Source organism: Atheta coriaria, unplaced genomic scaffold, assembly GCF_025399875.1.
Source record: "Atheta coriaria isolate IRGN ID8LTWV9N9 unplaced genomic scaffold, Caltech_Dcor_3.1 hic_scaffold_6_pilon, whole genome shotgun sequence".
Taxonomy (NCBI): domain Eukaryota; kingdom Metazoa; phylum Arthropoda; class Insecta; order Coleoptera; family Staphylinidae; genus Dalotia; species Dalotia coriaria.
Genome location: NW_027045448.1, coordinates 3,755,756 through 3,767,617, shown reverse-complemented (window position 1 = coordinate 3,767,617; position 11,862 = coordinate 3,755,756). Strand labels below are relative to the sequence as shown.

At 35.5% G+C, this 11,862-nt stretch overlaps 2 protein-coding genes across 6 annotated transcripts; one reads left to right on the top strand and one right to left on the bottom strand.

Moving 5' to 3' along the window:
* Positions 1–219: 219 nt before the first annotated feature.
* On the top strand, positions 220–11,734 carry PICK1 (protein interacting with PRKCA 1). 5 transcript variants are annotated; one of them, XM_065305680.1, is made up of 7 exons: positions 220–298; positions 7,567–7,671; positions 9,972–10,212; positions 10,279–10,686; positions 10,746–10,939; positions 11,002–11,254; positions 11,309–11,734. In XM_065305680.1, the coding sequence occupies exons 2-7, from the start codon at positions 7,580–7,582 to the stop codon at positions 11,597–11,599; spliced, it is 1,479 nt and encodes a 492-aa protein (XP_065161752.1). In that variant the 5' UTR covers positions 220–298; positions 7,567–7,579; the 3' UTR covers positions 11,600–11,734. The 5 variants fall into 5 exon arrangements, with proteins under 5 accessions (XP_065161752.1, XP_065161751.1, XP_065161750.1 ...); XM_065305678.1 differs by lacking the exons at positions 220–298; positions 7,567–7,671 and adding exons at positions 8,384–8,525; positions 9,120–9,329; XM_065305679.1 differs by lacking the exon at positions 220–298 and having other exon boundaries at positions 7,492–7,671.
* Positions 687–7,398, bottom strand: LOC135794594 (uncharacterized). The gene is made up of 21 exons (XM_065305928.1): positions 7,099–7,398; positions 6,807–7,034; positions 6,590–6,753; positions 6,303–6,424; positions 6,094–6,245; positions 5,790–6,032; positions 5,647–5,732; positions 5,374–5,576; positions 5,057–5,124; positions 4,872–4,991; positions 4,310–4,606; positions 4,022–4,189; positions 3,285–3,882; positions 2,690–3,227; positions 2,448–2,627; positions 2,008–2,268; positions 1,828–1,952; positions 1,609–1,766; positions 1,299–1,550; positions 1,165–1,244; positions 687–1,107 (listed from the first exon to the last, which is right to left on the bottom strand). Exons 1-21 carry the CDS (start codon positions 7,241–7,243, stop codon positions 904–906), a joined length of 4,392 nt encoding a protein of 1,463 aa, XP_065162000.1. The 5' UTR covers positions 7,244–7,398; the 3' UTR covers positions 687–903.
* Positions 11,735–11,862: the final 128 nt, after the last annotated feature.

Sequence of the window (11,862 nt, the reverse complement as noted above, 5' to 3'; positions counted from 1 at the left end):
ACATCTGGGCTGTTTTTAATTGGACGACTGTTGGAAGCGTGATAAATCCAGCAAGGAGACCGGAAGTTGTAGGTACGCTGCAATGGAGGATCGTCATGAAATGAGTAAAGGCAAATGCAAGCAAACATGTTAGAATAATCTGGAATACTTGAGCAAAAATCAATGCTGTACTTAGATTTATTAACGTGTTGAAGTAACTCATGTTATTATCTGACGTTATTTTTATTGAAATGTCAGTGCATGTGTTATTTTATTGAAATATCTTAGTGAAATAGTTTTGGTAATAGATTCAGAAAATGTAAGTGTTTTGTATTCAATTTTATTTCTTTTTTAAATAATTATGACGTATTGTGTTACATTAATTTAAAAAAAAAAGTGGTAGTATTAAATATAAGAGGGAATTTCTTGCGTGTATATTAACAATGGAGTGAAATTAAGCACAGGTCTTCTTGTCAACAGTTGGCTGACTCAAATGCTTCTTACTCTTTGACTCACAGGTATTTGCTACTCGGATCTTCTGCATCTTTCTCCACTACTTTTAGCGGGTTCTTCGCAGGTATAAAAAAAGGGTTTCCCGCGGCCCTAGGTTTTTCGATTTTTTGTTCGAGTAGCCTTTTAGGGACGTCTAGCTCCCACTTCTACTTGCTTTTTCATGTAGATTTTTTTATTTAATTTCTTTTGCTTACTTTTGCTTTTGTAAATTATATTTTCAAGTAAATGTAGATGACGATAAAAAATACAATTTAGGTTATCATAGATTACAAGGGTTATCTAATTCAAAAACACTGAAAAAATATTTTTAAACAAAATTATCTGTGTTGGATATTTCAAGCAACAATCTGAAAATGACCTTAAACTCCTACACTTATTCCTCACTTCTTCATGATTAATAAATCCAATGGTTTACAAAGCATACACGCGTACCATTTTCACTTCCAAAGAATTCTTCTGTGACCAAGTGGATCTCCAAGTATTCCGCGATGTGTAAAAAGATTTCTTTTGAAGGACGTCCTTATTCTTCCATGGTTTCTTGTAATCATTACTATATACGTAGTTATCAGGGAAGTCATTGATTCCGCCAACTGACACACCCAATGAAATATAATACTAAAACAATTACATTAGTGATATTTAACGAAATAATCAAAATTTATTTATTTATACTTCTGCGTCTTCGGTTTGTCCTCGCATATCTATGTGTGCAAACGGCACGCTTTCATCATCAACAAATGCCAATATGGAGTCTGTAATTTTCCTGTATTTATAAATATAAATTAATCAAGTTAAAGTTTTAATACCTGGCTTCCACTCCAATTTAAAATAGTGTTTTTTACGACAAAACGATTCAACATTTCGTTTATATCCTAAGTTGGCATTGCCTCCAGGCACTATAGGTTCACTAACATTCGAATAAAATCCAGCAAATAGAAGGGTCCCTCCAATGTCTTTACTATTTACAGAACGCAAATTCGCATTTCCACGCGAGTATGCAATTATAATTTTTGAGTTGTTCGGTGTTAGATGATGGTTCGTTGGTGTGAGACTAATTTCTACAAATACAAGTTAAATAGTAATACAAATAATAGTTTATTGTAAAACTGCTCAAACCTGGTACAATCCAGTCCCCACACGGAAGCTTTGCTTCTATCAAAACATGCCCATATTTGAATGTGAATTTTGAGGTAATTTTTCCGGATTTAACAGATGGCAAAAGCTGAGCTCCCATGTGTTCATAAAAACATTCATTTGGATCAGAACGTGTGCAACTAAAATACAGATATAGCTCAGTAATTTCGTTATAAAGCAGTTAAAGCTAAAAAATGCTACCCTTTTGTTAAATTCAGTGTCCCTTTGACGTCTTCGTTGAAATCAATGGACACTGGTGTAATTCTTAATGTAGAGCCTCCATGGATATAGACACTATCAGATGAATAATAATTAAACTCGAAGTTCTGAAATTAATTCCGTACAATAAAAGGTTAAAACAGTAATTCTGTTTGCCCTTACCGGTTCTTGGGGAATGTATTTTTCAATTGTCCACACGCTCTGGTTCAAGTCATAAAATAACTCTTGGACTATCAAAGCACCTTGACAAACCATTTCACCGTTATAACTTGTTCCTGATCTTATGCATTTATTGCTTTCTGTTTCTTTTGTGTTGACTAAATTGGTAAATAAGTAAATGTAGAAAAGTGCAAACACTTTAACGTTATTAAGAATTGAAGTCATGTTCTCAATACGTTGTTTAACAGTTGCAGCAGCAACAGTTGTTTAATGGTAATGACGATTTAAACTTTGCCCTTTTGCAGCTTTCATACTATTTGTGTAACGAGATAAGAAATAATTTTATATATCATTAGATAAGCATAATATAGGTATAATTATAAAAATCAGATCAATTTGGTACAAATATATAAAACATAAAATCTTAATCTAAGTTACGTTTACAGAGCATACACTTGAATAGAATCAACTTGCAACACACTATCTTTATTCCATGTTGGATACCAAGTGCTCAATGCCCGATAGAACACTTTCTGACTCTTGGGATCGTTGTTTACCCAGGGTTTAGTAGGTTCATCGGGGAATGTATGCCCACCAACGCCAACACCAATTGAAATATACATCTAGAAACATCAATATATCATATTTTGTACATTAACTTTATTTATATACATTTAACACTTACTTCTTGGTCAAAAGGAGCAAATACTGTTCCACTGTTCCATCTGCTTGCTCCAGTAAGTCCTAATTCCTTTTCCAATGATGCAAAACCTCCCTCTTCGGGTGTGATTGTACCATAGACCTCATGATCCACCATGAGAGTAATCTTCTCCGGTTCCCACTTGACAGTAAAATCATGGAAGTCATCAGACCATGATCCAGTCGGAGCATCAACACTCTTCATAGCGTAAGACCGTCCACCCAAACTTGAACCCAGAATAACACCGCCATACAACTTTGTGCTTTTGTGACTGTTACCCGGAAGGAAAGCAATTCGAATTTGTCCTGATTCATAACCACGTCCGTATTCACGTTTCTTTGGATTCAGAAAGATTTGCGGGTAGATCCAGTCACCCTTTGGCAACTTAGCACGCACTTCAATTATTCCATACGCAAAAGAAAATGCGTCTTTTGTATTCATGCGTGCTGATAACACTGGTGGTAGAATCACAAAACCCAGAGGTTTCTGTTCACAATGAAGAGTTCCCGGAGTACCCGTACAGCTAGGAAACAGATAACAATTAGTAAATTATATTTGCATTCAATTAATGTTATCATACTTTGTGCCAAGGTCAAGGCCTTCCCCAGAATCAACAAAATTTGTCCCGAATCTATCATTGGTCAGCGACGGTTGAATATGAAGCAGATTCTTCTTTACGTAAATGTTTCTTTCATCGTTATTATAAAGCACAAATTCATAGTCAGGACTACCAGCAAACTGGCATTCAATGGTCCATTTATCAATTCCTCTTGCCATAAAATTATTGTTAAACTTCTCTTGGAATATTACTTTACCAGAACAGGACTTTTTGCCATTGACTTTAGTCGCAGTAGGAAGACAACTGGGATTGTTTATCGGAGCTTTGGTTGTGGTCGTGCGTGCCGTTGTGGTGGTCACAGTTTTGTCCGGAATCAACTCTGTGACGGTATAGCTTTGATCATCATTCACATATCCTAACTTGCGTTCGCCATCAAAGTAATCCACGTAAGTCCAGTAGTAGATTACATCGCCTGGACGCAATCGTGTCGTTTTGTCAATAAATGTCCAGCGGCCATCTTTAGCCTTGATAATGTCACGCGAATATGTACCACCTTCACGGCCATTCATTTCTTCATTGAGCTTACCATGAAAGGCAAACAGTTTGATTCCGGGTTGATCTAAGCAAATTAACACATAATTACATCTAATTAACATACACACACATAGAAATCATTATTTAGTTATATAAAAGTTGTTGAAGTGTACGTGTAAACATGTTCAAAGGCAATTTATGTGTTTTTGTAATGTTGGGATTACCAGGTATAGAAACGCGAAAGCCTTTCGGCGATAGTGGTTCAATTAGTGCTGGTGGTACTGTGAATGCTTCTGGTTCATCTGCTTGCCGTGTTTTTGTGTGATCAAATCGTGTGTTTTGGTGTGTGTTTTGTCTTCCTTGGAAACCGAATAAACCGAATCGTGTTTTCTCTAGAAAATTTTGTCACGCAGACAAATGTTAATTTTATTGCCAATTAAATTAACCATGAGGTTTTAAATGATTAAAAGAATCTATTAATTTTCTTATTTTATATTTTTAAATAAATATACCTGGAATTGATACTTGAAACCCTTGCGGTGACATTGGTTTAAAAAGGGCTTGCGGAACTTCAAATTGTCCATGACCTCCCGCCAAACAGGCAACGAATATCACACAAATGAGATATTGCTGCATGTTGATTGATGTTGTGTCGCTAATATGGGTTTTTACAGTCTCCAACGTCCGATTAACTACATCAACGACATGATACTGCCGTGCGGTGGTTTGCACGAGCCGCGAGACTGTTGTTTTTATACGTCTGGTTTTATACTCTATCGAACTGGTTTTGGCGTACGCATATTGTGTTCGTATTCAGATTAAGTGAACCTTCATCGTTTGACTTGTTTGTTTTGTTTGTTTAGTGCTTTGGGTCATTTACATTCTACTAAATGAACGTATATCTACATCAATATTTGATGAGTTTAGCAGTTTGTCGAATGGAAACGTATTATTATTTAAACGAAAACATAAATTAATGGAATTTCCGAAATTTGGTCAAGATAGTTTATATTTGTATGGTGATAATGAAATTATTAGCTATAAATGCTCATAGAGCCTTAAATAATATCTTACCTCTAATAGATACGCGAAAACCTTTTGGAGACAATGGTTCGAACAGCGGCGTAACTTGAAATTTTTTATTTTTATGATGAACATCGTCATGATGATGAAATAATCCAAGATTTGATGATTCTGGAAGTTAAACATGTAATTTACAAGGATTTAACATTAAAAAACTATAATTAAAATGTAGTTACCTAATAATCCTACATGAATATGAGGTAAATGTAATTGTCCGTTGATAAATACAAAATATTTGAGGAAACTGAGAAAAAACACAATTTTGAACATTCTGGCCGGTGGTTTCAGCCCAAATGAAGAAGATTTAGCAAAAGTGGAACTGGTTTTTTTGACTTTAGGGCCCAATCCGTGCATTTACCTGTTTATAGGACAGGTTTTTAATAGTTTATAAAATGTATGATATTTTATTACGAAAGTCAACTGCTTATTTTATTAAATTATATTTGTGAACAAGTAGCATCTGAATAAATATTAACAGGCAATATTAACAAACTACACAGCGTAAACGCGCACCGTGTCCACTTCCAAAGAATTGCCCAACGCCCAGGTGAGAAGCCATTTATCTCGCGCTGCAAAAAATTCCTTCAACTGAAGAATGTCTTTGTTTTTCCACGGTTTTACAATCCCACCGGTGGATGTGTAATAATTTGGAAAGTCGTTGATTCCGCCAACTGACACACCCAAACTAATAAAACACTAAAACAACAAATTTTATTTTATTTATTAATTCAATTAATTAGTATTATTATTAAGTATTATCACTTACTTCTTCATGTCTTATGTCGGTATGATCCCGCATGTCAATTCGTCCAAACGGATTCGAATCACCATCAATATATGATAATATTTCATCTAAAATTCAAAAAAAATTAAATAAAACTTTAAAACAATTAATTTGATAGTAAATACCTGGTCCCCAAATAAGAGTAAATCTGTGCTTTCTGCGACAATAAGGTTCATTACTTCGTGTGGATCGTAAAAATTTACTACGGTCTGGTTCCTCGGGTTTCGATGAATATCCGGAAAATAATAGTTTTCCTCCAATGTCATCTCCGTTGGCGGAAAGCAACGCTGTATTTCCTCGTGAATACGCTATGACAATTTTCGATTTATTTGCATTTTCTTGGTATGCTTTTGGTATTAAACTGATTTCTAAAAATAAAGCATTTTATAAACAATTGGATATTTAATGCTTAGAAAACTATAGTTAAACCTGGATATATCCAATCACCACATGGCAATTTAGCGTCTATTTCAATCCGGCCATATTTAAAAGTAAGTTTTGATGTGATCATGCCTGATTGTACAGGAGGCAGATACCAAGGACCTTGTTGTTGGAAAATACAATTATTTGGTCTTGTACAACTACGAATTAAAAATAATTAGTAATAGGACTAGTAATAGTTTAGTGTATGTAGTTACCCTGATGTTAAATCCAATGTTCCTCTTATATCTGCTTCATTATTCTTTGGTATTGGTGATATTTTCAATTTAGAATCTTCCACAGCAACAGAATTCGGTGAATAGTAATTAAACTCAAAATTCTGTAAGTAATAATTGTTATTATTAATCTTTATCTGTGTTATCAAATATGTAATTAATTATTTCCATTTTGAAATATTTTGTTTTTAGGTGAATTTCATCAAAAACTGTAAAAACTCAAAAGAAAATTGTAATTCATACAAGCCAAATTTAAAATGTAAACTTACAGGTCCTGAAAGTGGGATATATTTTTCAACTATCCACTTATCATGATCTAGTCTTTCAAAACTATCAAGGAAGATTAAATCATCTTTACATACAGTTTTACCATTTACAATTGTTTTCGATTTTTCACAATTTGTTTCTCCTGTTCGGCTCTTTGTGCCCAGTTCTAAAATGAAAGATTTTATTATAAATTATTATTAAATATATATTGTAAATCACCTTCTACACGCCATATCAAATTATCTTTCCTAAATCCAAAGTTCTTATACTGTACAAACACCCAGTATCCGATGGTATCCCCAACGTGAAGTACGACATCTGGGTCTTCATAGACCCATCTTCCATTGGTTGCTTTCCTAACTTCTTTGTGCAATTCTCCTGGTTGCCCTTCACTTAATTCAGCATTGATTCTTCCGTGGAATGCTAATAGTCGAATTCCGGGTTCATCTAAAATTATTATTCCGAAATTATTAAACTAAATAAAGTTTTTAAACTTTTAATTTATTCATACCTGGTATGGATACTCTTAAGCCGGTAGGAGTTAATGCTTCAAAAGTTAACTCAGGAATAGAGTATGCAGCCCAACCTAAATGTGCACTCAGCAGGAAATAGAACTGAACGAGAAGAAATTTCACGTAGGTATACTTTGGTGGCATCGTCGCGAGATAACTGCGGATGTTGCGAGTTGATTGCGCGGAACAGTACGTCAACTGTGCGCGAGTTGGTTGAATGCAATGGCTCAGCAACAAGCCGTTCGTGGGGCGTTCTTATCCAGTTGACCTCGCCGAGTGGCCGTTTTGTTTTTATTTTGCCAATTACGTCGAAGCGATTGGAAAAATAAAAACAATAAAAAATCCCAAGAGCGTCCATGCTGAATAAAATTACACAAGCAGTTCAAGTTTATAGGTTCAGACTTGTACTATCAAGAGGTAGTTGTCCTGCAGTATGATGTAAATAACCGCTTTATTTTCCGTTGCAGATTCGTTGATTTTATGAATGGTTTCATGTGGCCACTTCCTCCGGCAGAACTGAGACTCATGTATGGATATTACTATGACTACTATACAATATTGGAGGACAAAATGTAACTATATTTTTACTACAATATGTGTTTTAGTAAATCATTGATCTAAATATTAAATATATCAACAATATAATCAACACTACACTGAATAAATACTAGTTCAATCCAGTTTATATATAAAACTTAAAATGATCTAGAAATCACCATAAACACATCTGCATTGTAAAAAACAAACAAATCATATTCTGCCAGTACGATTTTTTTGGTTTTGACTTTGTAAATCCCCATTTGTAATTCACTCATAATTCACACGATATCAATGACTGTTTATTTATGTGCGCAACACATTTCTCCATAACTCAGATAAATCACTGAAAGAAAAAAAAAATTAATAGCTCTTTAATATAATATATTTGGCAATTATGCGCATTTTAAAGTTCTTCTCGAAGGTTTAGGGAGTTTAAAAGTATGCACGGTATAAAGAAACATCTACGCTAAAATATGACGTTGGCAAACTAGAAATGAATTAGTAAGTTCACGAGATGTACGATGTTTTTTATATTAAGTTTTCAAAAAAAACGAAGAAGCAACAACATCGAAGCAACGGATAAGCTGTAATCTTATTAGCATTCCTTCATAGATGGCACTACAACACCCGTTTCAACATAAATTCTCTCGGCTAAATTTCCGTCGCAATAGGAAAATATAATCAATACTTTACCAGCGTCGCGACGCCCCCTCTGTTATCATCTCACAGCTAGTATACTCGTGCACGCAACATAACCGGCCAGCTGATAATGTCTGAAACGTAGTTTATACACAAAAAAACAATAAAATATAAATATAAAGCATAGCACATCAACAATTATGATGTGGGATTACGACGACGATTACTACCTTGAAGAGGATAAGCTGTACGTTCACCTTTAATATTAATTGTTACACCAACTAATCATTATCATATCATTGCATACACATGATTCAATACCGATTCGCAATCATAATAACTCATTCATTTGTACTCAGGGCGTGAAACCAAATTATACAGAACGTGTTTTATTATGTTCGCTTTGTTTGGTTGAGTTTGTATTTCGAAGTGCACAACATAAAACACGGTGGATCCTGTTGTTCGGTGGCATATGTGCACCTCGTGTGGGCGCCCGGCTTATCGCATACAAATTGTTCAGTTTCATTTAATTGGACGCCACAACGATAAACTATTTTCCGGCCTGCTGGGCTCACAGTTGAACAAACCAGTTGAATTTCACTATCGCGTCAATATACACAGTTTTCTTTTAGTTTATTTTATTTCTTACATTTTATGTGATGTACGTGCAACTTGCAAGATCACCGTTTGAAGAATACATGTTCCCATCCGAGGATAGACTGTAATTTGTGTTTTATTATTATTTATGAAACACGCAAAGATTTTTTTACATAAGTATTATTCGCGTAGGGAAATTGAGTGCACTTAGATTTGTGTCAACAAAGTGTTATGTTATGCGCAGAAAGCCGAGCGAGCAATCGTCTCGCAAATCGACGACAACGACGCCGACAGCAAACAATATTGATAGCGTCGTTAGCGTCGAAAGCGTTCAAACAAATGATGCTAAAACCACTAATACTGACGATGAGTGTGGTGTTATCGATGACGACGAGGAACAAGCCGAGTGCCTGTTGTTCGAAGCGCAGAGTACGATAATGAGAGAAAACACCATGTGAGTGTGTTGTGTTCTAGTCGAAATTAGCGCTGTAAATACCCTCTAGTGATTTTTGAAGCATGCGTCGATGCGATCGACCACAATTTGCTTTAATCAACGCGCTAGTTTTATTTCTTTAACTGTAGACTAAAGCATAGATGGCTAAGCAATTTTACATTGTATGCAAAACAATACCGGCTTGCGCACCAACAAAAAAAAGATTTAATAATTCACTTGAACTATGTGTGCAGCAGCTTTAGTTTAATTATTAAAGTGACACAATCGTTGTGTGACTAATAGCAATTGTTTGTTTAGATTTGCAATTGTTGAACGTGCCTCAAACAAGTTGTAGATTAGGTGTGCAACTTAGCGAAGAACACTCAAGTCACATCCACACTGCTACACTTTATTATTATCAATATATTTATTTTGTACACACTCACAATAATCACAAGTCACCACAACACAGCAAAATGTCATAGTGCTATTGTGACCTACTTGGCCGTTTCATTTTAAAACTTTTAAAAAGTGTTAACCGTACGCTAGTGCCACCTATGATGTAATGCTTAAAGTAATTTTTCTACTTGGTGAAACGGCCATGTTAATATTGCGAGTTGTGCATCCTGGAATGTTTTCCGCTTTTACAATGGCGCTTTTCAGGGGTATGACCGTGACATCCGGCACGGTGGCCATTAAAAAGGATGCAAACAATCTGATCGGCATCAGTATCGGCGGCGGCGCTCCGCTTTGTCCTTGTTTGTACATCGTGCAAATATTTGACAACACCGCTGCTGCAAAGGATGGTACTTTACAGTCTGGCGATGAGTTGGTTTCCGTTAACGGACAACCGGTTAAAGGAAAAACTAAGGTGGAAGTGGCAAAAATGATTCAAGCAGCGAAAGTATATTTTACATCAATTTTCTTGTTCCAATGTTTACTAATTTAAACAATTTATTTTATAACTTAGGATGAAGTAGTTATTAATTATAATAAACTCCACGCAGATCCACAACAAGGCAAATCTTTAGACATAGTTCTAAAAAAAGTAAAACATAGATTAGTGGAAAACATGAGTTCTTCAACGGCAGATGCTCTGGGCCTATCCAGAGCAATTTTATGCAATGACACTTTAGTCAAAAAACTACAAGAGTTGCAAGAAACTGAATTGATGTACAGAGGACTCGTAGAACACTGCGAACGTGTGCTTAAAGCTCACTTTGATATGTCTTTGGCAGTCAAACAAATGGGAGAAGTTTTCGCTGAATTAGCCGTACGTGAACCTCAGCCTCGAGCTTCGGAAGCCTTCCGTTTGTTTGCCGAGCAACATCGGAATATGGAGCGAATGGAGTACGAGATGTTGAAGGCTGTCAAACCAGTATGTCCCCATTATGTCATAAAACTTGCAAAAGTTGTAAAGTTTGTTTGTATCGATAGGTATTATCTGATATGGGCACTTATCTATACAAAGCCATACCGGATACGAGGCTTACAGTCAAGAAGTACGCTGACGCCAAGTTCGAGTACTTGGCGTATTGTCTGAAAGTCAAAGAAATGGACGATGAAGAATGCAGTTATGCGGCGATCCAAGAGTCTCTTTATCGTGTAGAGACAGGAAACTATGAGTACAGGTAGTTTTACCTAAAAATTACAGACCCAAAACAGATTATTACGAATTACGGTGCCATTTTAGGTTAATCCTAAGATGTCGGCAAGCAGCTCGTGCAAAGTTTGCACGTTTACGGTCAGACGTGCTCGTGAAAATGGAACTTTTAGACAACAAACACGTCCAATCACTCGGTGGACACTTGGCTAAACTAATTCAAGGCTTTGCTGACCTGCACGGCAACTTGTTGACACTTCTTAATGGTCCAGCGCTTTTCCCCGTCGAGGTTGACTTGTCCAACAATGCGTTTCAATACAAATCAACAACACCAATCACAACTGCAAGTTTTATCATTGTTTTAACACAATTAAATACTAATTAGTCAATATTATAGGAACCATATGAAGACGAGATAGAAAATGGCGTCGAGGTACAAGATGGCGTTGATGTATTGGAAACAACCGACGCTACAACTGATGAAATACCAACTACACCTAGCGCATCACTAATACCTGATTTAGATGATTTTGTTTCAAAGGAAGAAGAAGAACCTGATTATAACATGATGGACAATCTAACCCTACTTTCAACCTTGAATTTAAGAGATGTCAGTCCTAATTCGGCGAGTAGTACAAGCAACAGCAACTCTACCGAAGGAAATTTATTACCAGATCTAATAAATTAACAAAACCTTGCGGTTGTGTACGTCCACTCATGCGGTTGACATATTTTATAAATGATTTTATCAATTTATATATCGTAGTTGTAAAAACAATGAAAACTATTCGTAATTTATTGAATATATTAATCTATTGATCAATCTATAAAGTTTTAACTAATGCTAAACGATTCTTTATGCTTTAAAAGACGTGTGTTGTTTTTTTGTGACGTCTCGGTGAATAATAGACCTCTCCACCCAATTTATTGGACAATTCCGGAGCGTACGAG

Excerpts from the sequence above, each read along its gene's own strand:
- LOC135794594 (XM_065305928.1), bottom strand. The coding sequence starts at position 7,243 with ATGCCACCAAAGTATACCTACGTGAAATTTCTTCTCGTTCAGTTCTAT. Across the intron at positions 4,607-4,871 it reads TTTTCGCGTATCTATTAGAG|GAACACAATATGCGTACGCC; the intron begins GTAAGATATTAT and ends TAATCTGAATAC. Across the intron at positions 1,551-1,608 it reads TGGGGACTGGATTGTACCAG|AAATTAGTCTCACACCAACG; the intron begins GTTTGAGCAGTT and ends TTGTATTTGTAG.
- PICK1 (XM_065305678.1), top strand. The coding sequence starts at position 8,479 with ATGATGTGGGATTACGACGACGATTACTACCTTGAAGAGGATAAGCT. Across the intron at positions 10,687-10,745 it reads TGTTGAAGGCTGTCAAACCA|GTATTATCTGATATGGGCAC; the intron begins GTATGTCCCCAT and ends TTGTATCGATAG. Across the intron at positions 11,255-11,308 it reads CAACAACACCAATCACAACT|GAACCATATGAAGACGAGAT; the intron begins GCAAGTTTTATC and ends TCAATATTATAG.